Here is a 16,914-nt window from a genome sequence, read left to right as displayed (position 1 = left end):
ATGAGTTAAAGGAGTTGTGTAATCTGAAATGTTTAGGGAATTACTATAAAAGAGACGAGATCAGCTCCTAGATAGATGGGGGGTGGAAATTTACATTTGAAAATAAATTTAAATGGAAGTATAGATATGTAGAAGTAAGAATTTCTCACAGAAATTTATTCTGTAGACTCAGTTTTGGAAACTGGCCCTCAGCAGTCTCCTCAGCTTTGGTTGAGTCCCCATAGCTCTCTCCTTCTCTCCCAGGATTCATCCCTCATATCATATCAGATCTAGATGAAGAAATCATGTCATCTAAACTTTGAGACTTGGCTTCTAAGGCTGACTGTCGTTCTTCCACTTCAGCCACTCTTGATTTTCTGTTCTCTTCACCATCTTTGGGAAAGACTTGGGGCACAGTCATCAGTGTCCTTTCTTATCTGGCACTCACTATGTCTTATTCTTTGGATAATTCTGCCTTGGACTTTCACTACCTTATTTCTCAGATCCTTCTGTGCTTTCCTTGCTCAACCTTGAGCTCTCTTTGCTGACACTGATTTCACCCAATCCCATCCTTCATCTGCTTTCCTGTTTTTCCAAGCTCCTTTCTTCTCCCTTGCTCCCTGAACTTCCTGCCAGTCTTCCCAGGCAGCGTCTGTGCCTGATGTGCCCTCACCTGGGGATGGAGCAGAAGGTGTAGAACCCAACCAGGTCCCTTCTTTGTTTCCAGAGCCCTGACCAAAGGCTGTCGCTGTGTGGAGCTGGATTGCTGGGATGGCCCCAACTCAGAGCCCGTCATTTATCATGGCTACACTCTCACGTCCAAGATCCTCTTCAGTGATGTCATTAAGGCCATCAAGAACTATGCATTCAAAGTAAGGATGAGGGACTTCTTCTCACGTTGCACAACCCAGGGCTGACAGTAGATCTCTTCCCTCCCAGCAGAGAGCAGGAGCAATGAAAGCTTCACCTTAGCATTTCTCATGGGGACAAGAAGTGTCCTTCTGTCTGAGCATCCATGCTCTGCTTCCTGCAGAGATCCATTCCTGGGGGTTGCTGGACAGGGAGAGCACCATCTGAGGATGAGTTTGAACCTGTGCCAGTACAGCTGCATCCTGGATCCCACTGTGATGAAGATGATGCCCATAATCTTGAGCCTTCCTGGTGGGAAACGCCAGCAAGCCCATGATTTATGTGGCTTTGATGTCTCAGGGTCTGTTTCTTGTTTAGAAGGACCCATGTGCATGTTTTGGATGTGAAGGACTGCTTTTATTCTGCTTTAAAAGGGATGAGCAGGGCTGGAGTCTTGTATGGCAGCAGGCTTCAGAAAACCTTAGGTCTGTCCAGACTCACTGGACTCTGCTGTTTTCCTTCAGTGCACTTGGGAGCTGGTGTCACGTTTTGTTTGGGGCCATAATAGAGTGACAGTGACAATAATGAAAGTGCCTTCAGTACACAAATTGACCTGAGGGGCACAGGGAACCAGATCAGGCCTAGGCAGGAATGGAGAAAGGATTGATATCACTTAAGGATATGAGCAAACCCTGTGATTTCAAAGCCTCCTTCCCAGTCCTTCCTCTGAAGGTGGGTAGGAAGGTGCTCTGACCCACAGTGCAAGTGGAGAATGGAGGCACAGGGAGTGCCTTCTCCACTGGATCATCATCTCTGGAAGGCATGAGCACAGCTGTGAGTAACTACTGCACAGTTAAATTTGTCCATTTTTAACAAATCCTTGCTTTAGGATAATATCAGACTCTCCTGCTGACACACTCATTCCCAGAGAAAACAGCACTGGGGCTCATACCAATTGCTGCAGACTGGTGAAACTGCAGAGCTCACTGATGGTGTGTGTGGCTCTCTTGTTCCAGACCTCGCCATACCCTGTCATCATCTCCCTGGAGAACCACTGCAGCGTGGAGCAGCAGAAGGTCATGGCCCAGCACATGACCACCATCCTGCAGGACATGCTCCTGGTTGCCCCAGTCGATGGAAACAAATCCCACTTCCCCTCCCCAGAGGTAAGCAAGGCCACTCCAGCACTTCCTGCCTTCTAAGGGTTGGACAAAAGGGAAGTTTTTCTTCTTGCTGAGTGCAAAGCTCAAAACTCAAGGGGAAAAGCACTGCAAGTAGCCTGAAGGTATATTAAACACAAAGCGTCCTGCCACTGAGAGTGTCCTGGGGCAGCCACTGGGAATGGCCTGGGTTGGTGGGGATGGAGATATCCATGGAGGGAAAAGAGAAGCTGGAGGCTGCCTAGAGATGCCCCTCTTACTCCCAGGAATCAGGGCAGCTGTCAGACTGGGAGCTGAGCCCTGGACTTGCAGGAGGAAAGAGATACACAGCCCCCAACAGTGGTCCACCACTTTAAAATCATTAGCTGACAGAAAAATCTGGAAATGGAATCTTGATATGAAAAATATGTCTCCGAAACAGGAGCCAAAAGGAAATATTCATCTGTTTCCACGCATATGGTTTGTGCTTGCTTTCTGTCTTGCTTTCTGTCTTTCTTTCTGTCTTTCTGTCTTTCTTGAAACAGACTCCTGTATGGTTAGTTGCAGCTCCCTTTAAATTGCATTTCTTTGCTCATTCGCCGAAAATTGGATGAACATGCCTAGTCAGAGCTGGAAGGAGTTTATGTGTGAGATAAAGCTGGCAGTCAGCAGGGGAGAAAGGAGAGGAAAACAATCCACTCAGAATATCTTCTGTATTTGTTCTCCCTCTTTATTTATCTTCTTTCCCTTTCTGACTTTTCCCCCTTTTGTTTGGGAGTGTCATGCCTCATTTGATACAATGCCTGGCACAGAGGGAAGCTGCTCTGGGCTGGTCCCTAAGCGCCAGGGCAATAAATTAGAATGAATTGTAATTTTTACTGCTGCTGTTTCAGCAAGACCTTGGCTCTGGCACAGACAAGGTGCCTCCACTGGGAGAAGTGACTCTCCCAGGGTGAGGACACTCCCAGCACAGAGATCAGTCTTTGCAGGCTCTTACTGAGCTGGAAAAATATGTCTTCAGTGTCCCTTCCTGACTTGCTATTTATCCTGGTGCAGGATCAGGAAAACTGCTGATGGCTTTTCAGCTGATGGCAATGATATGATGAAAGAAAGGAGAAACACCAAGCAAAGCAATGTGTGATTTGTGAGTGTAAGGGGATGACCCCAACTTCCCAAAGATGTTTTTTTCCATGCCTGTGCTCATCTAACCTCCTGATTTTGATTGCCTGAACAGACATATGGCCCCAAGCTGAACACAATGCCCAGATCTACCCTAGGGAATGGATTTGGGCTGATCTGCTCCATTGCAGGGATTGATCAATTTAGTTTAAACAGAGAAAAATTGCCAGCGTTGCAACACCTATCCTTTTCCTTCTGGTACTTTTCCTCTGCCTTCCTGCTCTGTGGAGTAGGACAATGCAAAAGGGCTGAAATGCAGATTTTTTGGGGTGTAAAATACATTGAAACTGAAACATGAGGGGAAAAAACAAACAAACAAGCCAGGATTCTCTTGGCTTTTCCACTCCCTTGTGAAGTTGAAATGAGGAAACCTAGGACAAGAAGGTATTTTTTTATATCAGGAAAAGGATGGGATCTGCCAGTGGGCAAAGAGCTGGAGGCTGTAAACACAAACAGTCAAAGAATTGCTGCCGATTGTGTCAGCAGGGCAAGGTCAGTAATTAAAGGAAGATTGACACGGTTTGGATTTGTGCTAACGATTCACACCACAGCCCAGGGCAGGAATCTGATTTATTAGGCTCCATTCAGGAACAGTGTTGGGCTACACAGATTATCTAAACATCTCCCCCAAGCTCCTATCTTTAGGTCCCAATAGTGAATTAAAGGCTGTTTAATTTGATCCAGTCTCTGCTGCTGGTGGGTTGTTGCCCTTCTGTCCCATCCCTGATCTGTCCAGGGCTCTGCCAGGGCCCCTTGCCCCTGTCCCTACATCCCAGCTAGAAATGCTGCAAAGTCACAGTCCTAGAATGAGACTAAAACTGTTCCCAGTGTTGGAACTATTCAGTGTATCAAGTGTGTCTGAAACCCCTACAGTTCTTTGTTCCTGAAATTCCTTCTTTATGAGGACAGTGGCTTTGGGCTTTACCCACACGTTTTGTGTCAATGTGGCTTCAGATGCATCTGCACATCTCTGTTCCACCAACCTTGGCCCAGCTTGTGTCAGTCTTGTCTGCAGTGCATCTCCTTGCCTGAAGTTCTTGAGCTGAGTTTCCTTCAATCCTCCAAAACCCCCTTCAGTAATGTGTTTCTTCCCCTTTGCTGGAGACTCTCTTCATCCTCTGGTGCTGCCCATTGCTGGTGCAACAGTTGAGTTTGCAGCTGAAGGACATACACAGATGGAGATGTGATATCAGTTATTGCATCTGATTTGCACATCTCCTCGTGAACGTGTACATGTTATTCCTCACAGCTTCTCAGAGGTCTGGAGAGGTGGCTATCCTCACCCTGAGAGTGGGATGTCAGTGGCAGTGCTCAGACCCTGTGTATCTGTGTACCCGAGCACTTCACTTAGGGCTCCTTAGGAGAAACAGTCAGAGGAGTTGGAGGTGTGGTCCTCCTCCTCCTCAGTGTTTGTCCAAGCAGAGGAGGAATCACACCCTGGGAGTGTTTGGTTTTCTCTGTTGACTCTAAAGGAGGTGTAGAAACCACAGAAAATTTGTTGAGGTGGATCATTTTACAAGTCTTCCATTCCCACTGAGAAGAAAACTGGAATTCAGACCTTGCTGTGGCTCTCAGGTTGCTCTTAGGGGCAGGAGGCTTTCAGGTAGGATAAACCTGTGTATGCAGATCTTTTAAAATCCTCTGCTCATTACAGCTCTGCTGCTTCTGATAAGATCAGTGCTTTCCCTTAAGATGGTTTCCATATCCCAGTGTTGTCAGAGCCATTTCACCTGCAGAGCTGAGCTTGTTCAGTGTGCAGTGGGAAAGGTGGGAGAGCAGATGAGCTCCACTTCAGGGGGACTAAGGAATGCCATTTATAGGGCATGTGAAGAAGGGCAAGAGTTGCATCTGTTCCAGCAGCCACTCTACTGTATGTTCTCAGTGGAGTCCAGTGTTCTTGTAGCCTTTCCTGAGGTTGTTCTCCACTCTGGGCTTCCCACAGACATCTGGAATGGCTTTATGGTCTGCTTGGAGGACATTTACTGAGTATTTCAGCTATTGCTTCCCCCTAAGACAAGGGATCTACTCAACAGAGCTGAACTGATGAGCTGAGTGTCTTTTGCCTCAGGCTACAAATTCTTAATATCACATGAAGGGGAATCAAGAGGGATGGAGCAAGGACATGTATGTGTTTGTGACTGTCTGTATCACCTTATTTAAAACCTCAATAAAGAAGATAAATTCTCAGATTTAGGACTTTGCTTCCTCTGCAGGGGAGATTCACTGCAATGCTATTACAGGATAGCACCTTTTGCAGGAAATGGGGATGAAAATGCCTCTCTTTGGGGTGACTCTCTCCCCTTCTTGTGGACAAATAAGCAAACGGATCTCCTCTGAGTTAGGTGGCACATGGCCTGCTTTTCCTTGTAGGCATAGGAGCAGTGTCCTGTGCCCTTGGGGAGCATCTGCACCATATCCAAGGTTTCCCAGAGGAAGCACAGGCTAGATAGGAAAACAGCAGCACTGAGGTCCTGCTGCAGGCAGCCCTGGAATGGGTTGTGGTGAGGAAACAGTGAAGGCTGTGTTGCTGTGCCTTCCTTCATGATGTTCTTCAGCCATGAAGGAATTGCACATCCCACTTGCTGTGCAGGATGAATGGGAGCAGCTTAAAAAGCTTAATTACCTGCTGGTAATTAAGAATCAAGCAGGCTGCCCCAAATACCTTAACTGTAGCTCTCCACTGCTGAGCTGTGAGAGGAGGCAGTAACATTTATTGTGAGGCATCAGAAAGCAGAGGCAGATAATGTATTAAATACAAGAATAGTATCTGCAGCCTGCAGGGGACAAGAGGGGCTCCTCTTAGCCTTGCACTGTCCCCAGTCCAGTTCTTTCAGGCTTGTCCATCCCAAATGCTGACCAGAGCCTAAAAGCTCACACAGAACTGGTGGAAGAAGAGTGTAGAGCTGGGTGTTGAGGCAGGAGGGTGGGGAGGGACATGAGGGCAGCAGGCTGAAGTCAGGCTCTGAAGATGAGCCAACTCATCTCCCAGGCGTGGATGTGAAGAAGCAGAGCTCAGCTCTGCCTGGAAGGCTGGGAGGATGGTCTGGGGATGGGGAGGAGGATATTGCTGTGCTCTGACTGCTCCTTTTGAGTGACAGGGAAAGTGCCCCAGTGTAAACAGTTCATTTGTGGTAGCTGAATAAAAATGCTCTTGGCTGCTGCCTCAGGTGCCAGTGTCAGATTTCTGCTCAAACCCAGCTTCATCCACAGCTTTGCCAGGTGATGAGGAGTGGGGCTGGTCTCTGTGAAGATGTGATGCAATTTGCTTGAACCCACAAAGGGTGCAAAGGGGAAATGGTGTCCTTTAAAAATGCCTGTGTTGTTTTATAAAAGATTCTTGGTTTTTCACAGTCCTGTTATTTGAATGTGGTGGGGTTTTGTTGCTTTTGCTGTTGCAAAAAAGGTAAATATAGGGTGTTGCTGAGGAAGGGGGAACGTGCTACACAGGCTGAGGGGTTGTACTGGCTAATTCCAAGATGGCATTTTTCTGAAATAACTCGTACCCTCCAGAGCCAGGAGCACCAAACACATCCAGGTGGCAGCAAATCTCCTCTTCCTGGAAGCTGCCAAGTCTAGTGGTGCTCTTGATTTTAAGGCAAAACCCACACACCTGGAAATAGCCCCCAGTCACCTTTCTCAATATTCCTCCCTGTCCCAAGCATTATTGCTGCCTTGTTTATGCTCTAAGCCATCCCTCTCCAGGCTCCAGCCTTTCTCCCACAGCCAGGGATTGCACAGAGGATACATCAGTGGTGAGGGGTTTCATGTGAACCTCGAAAGAGGCTGAAGAGAATGGGTTCAGCACAAGGAACGTGCTCTCTGGGCTCCCTCTGCCCCCAGCTGTGGTGCAGGGGCACATGCTGCTGCTGTGGTCAGTGTTGTACCATCAGGGCAGGGGCAGCAGAAGCTGTTTCCTGAAGAGGATGTAGCTTTGGAAAGGGTCTGGAAACTCCTCCTGAGGCTCTCTCACCTGCTAAATGCTACATGTATTAAAATTCCATGTCTGCTGTGCATGAGGCACCTGGCCAGAACTTATTGGACCTCTCCCCTCATTAAAATGTCTGTGGAGCAGAGGCTACACTGCCTCAGTCCCTGCTTGGATCTCAAACAGTTTCCAGAGTTTTATAACACAGGTTTATAACCACACACTGCAGAGTGAGGGCTAGGTTAAATAACAGGCCACACAGAGGGGCAGAAATGGTGCCACAAATTTCTTCCAGCAGCCCAAAGCTCAACCTTGTTTGTTGAGCAACATTTCAGTCTTGAAGGTTAAAAAGAAAAAAAAAAAAAAAAAAAAAAAAAAAAAAAGAAAAAAAAAAAAGTGTATTTTAGTTGTCTTTAAAAGCACAACTGTTTAAGTTGTCTGGTTGAGGGGATGGTCAGCTCTATGGCAGAGGAGAATCACTGGGCTCTCTGAGGTTTTCAGACTCATGGCTTGTGGTCTCAGAGGCTGGGCAGGGCCTCAGTGTAAAAACAGACTTATTTTTACCTGTGTCTCTGGCTAATAACCAGTCACTAATGTAACTATAAAAATCCTGGTTGCAGCTGAAGGATTTCTTCAGGGTGGGCCAGAACCTTCTCTAACCACCAGGTTTTTGTCCACTTTTCCTTGTGCAGCAATTGAAGGGGAAGATCCTGGTGAAAGGCAAGAAGCTGAGCAGGCAGGAGGACCCCATCAATGAGAACAACAACCTGGAGGCTGAGGATGTCTCTGATGAAGATGAAGCAGCTGAAATTGAAGATGAATCTGTGAAGACCAAGGTAGAGCAGAAGGAAAAGGTAAGTGAAAGAAGAAATCACTGAGAAATCACTTTTTAGGTGGGTTTTGTACCACACATAAAGAAATAAAAAAAGAAAAGCAGTTGAAATACAATTTTTCATGTGTTCCCAGCCAAGACAGGTCTCAGTGTGGTTTCAGCTACTCAGCTGGGGATATGTAAGGGTGAATTGTTGAAATTGCTGGGATCCTGGTGCTTGCTCAGTTTAATGATCCCTGTCCCAAGCACAAACAGAGATCTTGCAGAGCCAGCCAAGCACAAAAAGTGGCTTCTTTCTCTAAAATGAGACTGGAGCTCCTTGCAGCAAGGACAGACCATGTAGCATTTATGGGAGCAGTGGAAGGGCACGTTTAGCCTCTGTCTTATTTCCAGAAACCTGTTTGTCATGAGGCAATCATGACTTTGGCTTTTCCAGTCACATTTTGGGATATGCCTGCACCCTCAGTGGCTGTTTGTTTCTGACCTGGAGGAGGGAGGGAGGAAAGGTCTGTGGGGAAGGGGTGGCCAGTTATTAAAGCAACTGTATGATGATTTCTGGAAGGAAAAGGCTGACCTTTACGCACGTGTTCTGCCCCATCATGTGAGGAAATGGATTTTTCCAGCGTGCAGGTCCTTGTGAAGCCCAGATCCCTCACAGGGTGGGTTCATAGGTGACACAGACACATTCAGCCCCACTGATGGCAAAGCTGATGGGTGTTACCTCTGGATCTGGTCTGATCTATATTTCACTTTGATGAGTTGCTCACTCTTTTCAGGTCTTATTTATTTCTGTGATCTCTAGTCAAAAGGTGTTCATTATTTTGACATCTGTCACTTTTTCTTGGCCCTGATGGGAGCTGGGGACTCTCACTTGCACCAATGAATGTGGCTGTGGAGTAGGAGTCCTCAAAGCATTGTGACAATTTCCTAGTTCAAGGGGAAAAGACCCTCAAGCTCTGTGGAGGCCAAAACACCCTTCTCTTCCCTTTATTTCCATGTTTGCATTCCTGGGACCAGGACAGTATGGAAAAGTCATTGCTAAGGCTCTGCTGTAAAGTTCAGCACGTGGAGACAGATGTGGGTGCTGAAATACAAATAATCTTGCAGAGAGCAGGAATCATTTACAAGGAAGGAAGGGTATCCCACCAACGAAGGGGGAATCCTTTTCCAACCTTTACTACACAGGGTGACACAGAGGGCACACCAACCAGCCACTGAGTGTTGAGATTGTGCTTCTTTTTGTGGTGAAAGTGGTGGAGAAGAGACGCCCCAAGGGGTCCTATAGGGAAAACACAATTACCACTTTTGAGCACAACAGCAAAAACTCCCCACAAACCTCTCACTCTCCTGTTTTTAGAGTGACACCTTGAAGCTGGCCAAGGAGCTGTCAGACACAGTTGTCTACTGCAAGAGTGTCCACTTTGAAGGCTTTGATGACCCCAACCATCCTCGGGCTTTCTATGAGATGTCATCGTTCTCAGAGAGCAAAGCTCTGAAACTGGCCCAGGAGTCTGGTATGTGTGTTCTTCCCTCCTCTGTCCCTGCTCCCTAAAATGGGGCAACTGCTGGTGGAAAAGGCATCCCAAAGACATGGGTTATGATCTCTTTGGTCAAGCATGTCACTGAGAAAAGTGGGAAGAACTTAATATCCTCAAGGCTGTTACCAAGAAGGGCATTTTTGCAGGTGGTTCCCATTCAGCCAGACTTGCCAGGCAGAGGGGAACACACAGCAGCAGCTGGAAGAGATAAAAGTAGCCCCAGCACTGAAAGGGCCATGTTCTTCTGTTTTTTCTTCCACTGTAGGAACCAGTTTTATTCATCACAACATCAGGCACCTGAGCCGTATCTACCCCGCAGGCTGGAGGACGGATTCTTCCAACTACAGCCCCGTGGACTTGTGGAACGTTGGCTGCCAGATTGGTGGGTGTCACTGGGAGGCTGGAGGGGGTCTGGGTCAACCTGACCTGGCTGTGGAGGGGCTTCAGCTGAGGCAGAATCTCAAGCCCTTTGCAGCCAGAGACTCAGCAGTCACTGGGAGAAACCAGCTTTTCAAACAATGCTCATTTTCCATAGATCATTTTCTGTCTCGGCACAAATCCATTAGGAGAGGCTTTTCTGCACATTAATGTGCAAATCCCTGCAATTTCACTGTCAGGAGAGTAATTGGCATTTAACAAAGGAGGAGGGGACATGAACTCTGAGGGTCCTGCAGCCCCATTGTGGGCACAGGTAAGCAGTGCCCTTTTTGGCTTCAGGACAGTACTTGGGAGTTACCATCAGTTCCCTTGGAGTACAGGAAGGCCAGACCTGAATTCAGTATTTGGGCACCCAAAATAAGATTTTTCAGAAGGCCTGAATACTTTCAGCTCCCAGGAAAACCAGTGTACTGCAGTTATCAAAGTCTTGCTGCAGGTGGAAAAATAGGGGAGTGCCTTAAAATGCTCTCAGCCTGCAAGTATGGCTGGGTATGAAAGACGTAAGGACCAGGATAAATTTCTGTGTCTTAAGAGATGTCTTAGCTGTTGCTGAAGAGTTTAAGATCATCCTTGAGGAAATCAAGGGAGGCCTGAGGAGCTGCTGGGGTCCATGTGCACTCCCTGTGTGGTTTCAGTGAGGCTGCTCACAGAGACTGTTCCAGGTTTTTCATCAATGCCTTTGAAAAAGGTATCGACAAACTGAGAAGAATACAAGGAATGTGCCTGGTGTTAGGACAGCAGTGAGGCTTGATCTATTTTGGGCAGCAGACAATAAAGAGGTGATTTGATCACAGCTTCCGTGCTGCCACCTGAGGAGTTCAGACAATGAGGAGCTCTCTAGTCCAAACAACAGAGGCATCGATGCCCTTCGGGGTGGCAAATGAAAACAGGCAGATCTGGGCTGGAAAGGAGGTTTTTTTAATGAGGCTAAGTAGCCAGAGAAATGATCTGAAAAGGATTTGCTGGCTTCACTGCAGGAGAGAACTCCTTCAGCATAGAAATTAAGAGATTTATCTAAAAGATGCAGTTGCTCTAGGTAGCATAAATTCCTTGCAGGACAATTTTTGATCCTGGGGAAGGCAGGATGGCTGTAATGGCTCCTCCTGTCTCTGTTATCTCTGAATGCAAGAGATCCTCAGGGCTAGCAGCCTGTGAGGGTCAGAGTTTACCACTGCTCTTTGAAGCGTGGAAAAGCCAATGTTTATGTCCATGAAGTGCAGTTTCATGTGAACAGAATTAGCATGAAAAGATTCCTATTGATTTATCTGAGTGACTGAAGTTATTTATTTATGTTGCAGTTGCCCTAAATTTCCAGACAGCAGGCACAGAAATGGATGTGTACCAGGGTCGGTTCCAGGACAATGGGTTTTCTGGGTATGTCTTAAAGCCGGAATTCCTCCGGGATGAACAAACCACATTCAATCCAAAATCCATCACAGAAGGAACATGGGGGACAAAGAAGAAGCTCCTGCTTAAAGTAAGAATAGAAGTCGGGAAACATCTCAGTAACATCCACTTTTGGGGGGGCGTGTAGATTGTACCTTCTCCTTCTTCTGGTCCTTCCTTCAGTGTTGTCCTGACCCTACTGATTTCCCACATCTGGGGGCTCTCTTGGACTTGGATCCTCCAGGGATCTACTCACATGTTTAATGTTGGGCAATAGATTAATGACAATATCCACTGTCATTCCAGAACTGTGCAGGCAGACCTGCCATCAGCAGTCACCTCTGGTGTTCCCAAGTACCAGCTGAGCACTGTGGGGACAGCCAGAAAAGTTGCCTGTCCCAAAGCCAGCTGGCTGGGCTGGAGCAAGGTTCCTTAGTGCTTTAGCTCATGACATCCTTCCTCGTGATGCCTTGGAAGGTTGACCTGAAACAGAGACTGGACAGAGCTAGAGAATAAAGTAGATATTTATTGAAAGGCCTCCAGGATCCACCTTGGGCAGGACAAGAGCCTGGCCAGGGCTACACCCAGGGTGGACCAAGAATGGTCACAAAATGGCTCACCAGTCACGAGGTCTCACATTTTTATAAGTTTTGGTCCATTTGCATATTGGGGTTTCATTGTCCAATTCCAGCTCCAGGTGGTGAAGTCCCATCCTTCTTGTTTTCTCTCTTCAGCCACTGTTGTTTCTTATTTTTTTATTATATTGCCTGAAAGTTGTCCTTGGTGTGCAGCAGGAAAAGGATTTGTTTTGTGTCCCTGCTCTGTGCAGAGAGCTGAGTGACACTGAATGTGAGGCTCAGAACTGCACCCCTAGACAGCACAGAATCTGCAAATATGAAAGCTAAAACTTAAGGCATTACTCTGAAGGATGTCACACAGCACTAGCTCTGAAAGGGTGGAAAAGGCATTCCACCAGCCTCTCACAGCAGACCCTGCACTCCTGAGGAAGGAGAGGGAATCTTCCAGGGAGCCCCCTCTCCCAAGTGATGTCCTGACCCCTTCCCCTGTTTCCTCCACAGATAATCTCTGGTCAGCAGCTGCCAAAGGTGAACAAAAGCAAAAACTCCATTGTGGATCCCAAGGTAACGATAGAGATCCACGGTGTCCAGCAGGACAACAACAAGAAGCAGACCAAAGTCATCGAAAACAACGGTGAGGGGGTTTCCTCCAAGCTCTGCTCCCATGAGCAGGAACCTTTTCTGTTCATTGGCAAGACTGCTGCCCTGTGGGCAGAGCTGCACAGGGCACCCAATCCTGCCCACACTGAGCAGATACATGAGCTGCTCTGCTTCTGTTGTTTGGAGACAGAAATTCCCTGTAAAACAACATCAGCCACGTGAGTTCTTTGAGGCTGGCTGCCAGATTTTCAGAGCTAGAGCTTTGGGAAGTGCTCTTTATCTTCATCCAGTTGGATTTTACCTAGTGTGGAAGTATTCTCACCATGATCTTACCAGAGGAAGCTTCTTGTGGGGCTGATTGTACCCCAAAAGTGTCACAAACGCACAAAAGATTGACGTTGCAAGGAACTTCAGAGGTGTCTGTTCCAGCCTCTGACTAAAGTAGGGTCACACAAAGTTTACTCAAGCTGCTCAGGGTATTGCCCAGATGAATTTTGAATATCTGAGGACCAGTTCTTACCAGTCAGACATGGCTGTGACTTCCCTCAGTGCACTGAGGGTTTGAATATCATGGCCTTCTGCACAAACACACACACTCTGCTTTTTTGTGTGGAGTAAGAGCCAAGCACTGGAAAGCTGGTGCATATTTTCCTGCCTGCTAACAATGTTTCCCTTTTCCTCTTTCCTGTTTGAGTAAATCTGGCCTGGCTCCTAAAGCTCATGGCTATTTCCGTCACCTACAATAATTTTTACAGCCTGTCAAGTGAAAGTTGTACAGGGAACATTTCAGACCTGCCAGGCCTGTTCCTCAGGGCTGCTGAGCACTCCCAGCCCCATGGCCAGCCCTTTTCTAGCTGGAACAATACTGGAATTACGCTGGAAAGATAAGTGCTGCCTTGTGGAAAGCAAATCAAACAATAAAGACACCACAGGCCCATCTCAGCACCTTCAGGGCCACATGAAAGATCTTTGTCTCCCATTGAATCACTCACAAACCCTGCATGACCAGCAGGCTCCAGGTGACATTTTGCTGCCCTTGGTCTCTGCTCTGCACAGGCAGTAGGGTTTCAAACAGGATGTGCTCTCCTGTTTGCTGCTGGGGAGTGGTTTATTGACACTGCACCTGCCATGGCCTGGAGAGAGGTCTGAGCTTGCTCTGCATTTCATGTGTGCCAGTCTCAGTTTTGTTTGCTTTGTGATTCCAGGCCACATGACCCTTATCCAGACTTGATGATGCTTTTTGTAATCAGACACTCCTCATTAACTTTTCTTGCAGATGGGGAACTTGGGGCACAGAGTGGTGCTTAGATGGATGTATCTCAAGCAGTTGGAGAGGTTTAAGGTCCCAGGAGGCTGTCTCAACACAAAAACACAGCTTTCCTCTCTTCCCTCCCCTGGTTTAGGGTTTTAAAAGTTTGCATCTGGTCCAATAGCAACCAAAGACATCCATGTACCATCCAGCAAGAGCATGGGAAGCAGAGCTGAGTTCCTCCCCTCTCCTGCTCCTCACTCCTTTCTAGGACCAAGGTCTGCAGTGAACAGGCCAAGCTGAAGGATTTATTAATTCCAGGTAGCAAATCACAGTATCAAAGCTGGGAACAAGGCTCTTGGCACCTCCTGAGAGCCTTGGTCTAGGTCAGATTAGGGTGACAGTCAGGAAAAGTCTCCATTTGTTTGCAAACACCTCAGACCACCAGTCTTACTGCTGACATCTCTGACCCCCATCCTCGTCTGTGTTGCCCAGGCTTTAACCCAAACTGGAATGAAGACTTTACATTTGACATAGAGATCCCTGCACTTGCCCTGGTCCGGTTTGTGGTGGAAGACTTTGACATGTCGACCAAGAATGATTTCATCGGGCAGTACACCCTTCCCTTCACGAGTCTGAAGCAAGGTAAGGCCCTGCTGCCTGCTCCTCACAGCCACTGAGCCCTTTGAGAAGCTTCAGTGTCCTGGATGAGTGGTCCAGATCCATCACAGCTTGGGTCAGAGTGGTTTTTTTGGGCAGCTGTTAACATTGTCTCTAGGGGAGGGTCCCCATTGTCACCAGAGGCCTTGGGCACATTATGTTACCCACACTCAGAACTGGGACCTGCCTGGTCAGGATCCTGTGGGAAACAGGGAACAAAATGCTCTGAGATAGGGAGATGTTTGTGCAGGGTCTTGGCAAACATTAGCAAATACTTTTCCAACTGGACTAAAGGCCATTTTCCATCTGTATCTCTGCTTCCAGGTTATCGCCACATCCATCTCCTGACCAAGAATGGAGACCCGTACTCCTCCTCCACCCTCTTTGTCTACATCAATATCCAGGACTGTGATTAGCAGCCTGGCTCCTCCAGGCCCCAGTGAGCCTCCTTACAGACCTGGAAGGAATTCAGAGTGTGAACCCTGCCAGTGCCAGGGTCAGTCCCCAGCACCTTCCCTGGAGCAGCACTTGGTGCTCCATAGGACCCCTGATGTGAAACAGCCATCAACCTTCTCCCTGCTGTGTGCTGGAAACACCCTAATGCTGCTGTTGAGATTAATCCTTTTGTACCTGTTTGACCAATCCAGCTGTGGTTTTAGTTCACTTTATTTCGATTTTTTTTTAAATGTTGCTTTTAGCGAGAGGATAGGGACTCCTTTCTTAGTGAAGTACAGCTCTTGGGTTGGGCTCGGTCAGACATCTGGGCAAAGCACCCAACATCTGTGCAAGGAAAAGTCTCCCTCAGCACTGCAATCAGTGGCCAGGTGCCAGGTGACTTCTTGCAACTGCAGGTGTCAGGCATCTTTCACCATGTGAAGTTCCTAAACGGGGACACGATTCCCCTCCTTTCTGTTACAGATTAAAAAAGAAAGCTGCACTACAAAGCCCCATGTTATGTAACCCCCGGTTTCCTTTTGTGTTGTAATAAAAAATACATGAGCACTACTCTGCCTGTGTGTCTGGCTCTCAGCCAGGCCACTTTGCATTCAAAGCCTGGCCCTCATCCTGTGAAGGAGAAAGAAGCTGCCGAACAGCAGATTTCCCTCTGACCCAAAGTGAAACCCACTCAAAGGGACCTCAGAGAAGGTTTTTTGCCAAAGACAGTGGAAACATGCTCAACTACCAGCAGGGCGTTTTATCTTTTTTTTAATACAGTAAAACTTTGTGTGTGTTTTTACAGAAAAATGCCATTTTTTAAACAGAGAGGAAGTAGATGTTGTAAGTGCTAGCAGGTCCCAGTTGCACTGTAGAGGTAACCCAGCACGAGAGTGTTTTGAAAACAACACAGTATTTATGGCAACAAGTGATTTGTCTTCAAGTAGAACTACAGAGTTAAGGGAATATTGTTGAAATAAAATAATATATATTTTGAAGTGCCAACTGTGTTACTAACAGTATGTTAGAATATTAAAAGTTTAAAAAAAAATTCTGAAGCGTTCAATTACTTGTCACTATTTGCCTCTTTGTCCTACTTGAATGCAACATACATGAATTTGGAAACAGACCTGCTTAATTTCTTAAATTATCAGGCTTCCTGGGGGTTCCCTGGTGGTGGAAACGAGGGGCTGATACCAAAGATGTTAATGTCTTTTTACACATACGCTGCTCATCTTATTTTTTTAGTCCAAAATAGCCTGGATTTAGTGATTCTTAGGCCCACTCCAAAGCTGGGTTTAATCCTCTCTGGAGTTTGTTATGCTGCAGTGAACATTGCTGGACACATTGATTTTTCCTCTTGACTACAATACTGTGTGATGTTGTAAACCATTGCCAGATTAAATGTGAATTAAACCCACCCCTCAAAGGCTGATATTGCATTAACAACCAGCCAGGTGGAAGAGCTCAAGAGTGGCCATTGAGGCAGAGCAGGGGGCTCTCCCAGGTCACCTCTGGGATGGGGTACATTGTTGGAGACATGTTTGAAGGCCAAGGATGGAACATCCTTGACTCCCACCCAAGTCTGAGTGCCTGAGTTTGGTCCCTGCTCCCAGTGTGCTCCCAGCACTTTGTTTTAGAGAGCCATGGGATGAAAAGCATAGGTGAAGGTGGTAAGAAGTGCTTCTGCCCCCTCTTGTATCAGCACCAGCTCTTGTGGGGCAAGTTAGAAATTCTTCCCTGTGAGAGCAGTGAGGCACTGGAAGAGGTTTCCCAGAGAAGTTGTGGATCACTGGGAACGTTCAAGGCCACTTTGGCTGGGGCTCTGAGCAACCTGGGATAGTGGAAGGTGTCTGTCCATGGCAGGGCATTAGAACTGGATAATCTTTAAGGTCCCTTCCAATGCAAACCATTCTGTGATTCTGTTCTGTGAAGTCAGATCAGCCCCCTGGGTTGGCTGTGAAATTATTGCATTTTTTGGGTGGCAGGATTAGATTTCAGTTGGATTATTGAGCTAAAGCCCTCACCTGCCTGCTGTGGCCAGCACTAGAGAAGTGGGGGACCAGGTGGCCAGGGTCAGGGTGGGCTTGGATGGATTGCACAAAGAGGCTGGGTTTTCCTCTGCCT

At 47.3% G+C, this 16,914-nt stretch overlaps 1 protein-coding gene across 2 annotated transcripts in view; it reads left to right on the top strand.

Moving 5' to 3' along the window:
- PLCD1 (phospholipase C delta 1) overlaps nucleotides 1-15,357 on the top strand; it is a 50,741-nt gene extending 35,384 nt beyond the window's left edge. For both annotated transcript variants that reach the window (XM_083880395.1, XM_083880394.1), the window contains exons 7-15: nucleotides 707-851; nucleotides 1,845-1,994; nucleotides 7,764-7,925; nucleotides 9,261-9,417; nucleotides 9,707-9,823; nucleotides 11,178-11,356; nucleotides 12,345-12,477; nucleotides 14,188-14,337; nucleotides 14,677-15,357. In XM_083880395.1, the coding sequence (XP_083736521.1) occupies nucleotides 707-851; nucleotides 1,845-1,994; nucleotides 7,764-7,925; nucleotides 9,261-9,417; nucleotides 9,707-9,823; nucleotides 11,178-11,356; nucleotides 12,345-12,477; nucleotides 14,188-14,337; nucleotides 14,677-14,768 (1,285 nt within the window). In that variant the 3' untranslated portion in view covers nucleotides 14,769-15,357. The remainder of the gene's footprint in view (nucleotides 1-706; nucleotides 852-1,844; nucleotides 1,995-7,763; nucleotides 7,926-9,260; nucleotides 9,418-9,706; nucleotides 9,824-11,177; nucleotides 11,357-12,344; nucleotides 12,478-14,187; nucleotides 14,338-14,676) is intronic.
- Nucleotides 15,358-16,914: the final 1,557 nt, after the last annotated feature.

Source organism: Zosterops lateralis (genome assembly GCF_965231275.1).
Source record: "Zosterops lateralis genome assembly, chromosome: 1".
NCBI classification, from domain to species: domain Eukaryota; kingdom Metazoa; phylum Chordata; class Aves; order Passeriformes; family Zosteropidae; genus Zosterops; species Zosterops lateralis.
Note: the sequence above shows the minus strand (reverse complement) of the source record. Positions and strands in the feature narration are given on the sequence as shown.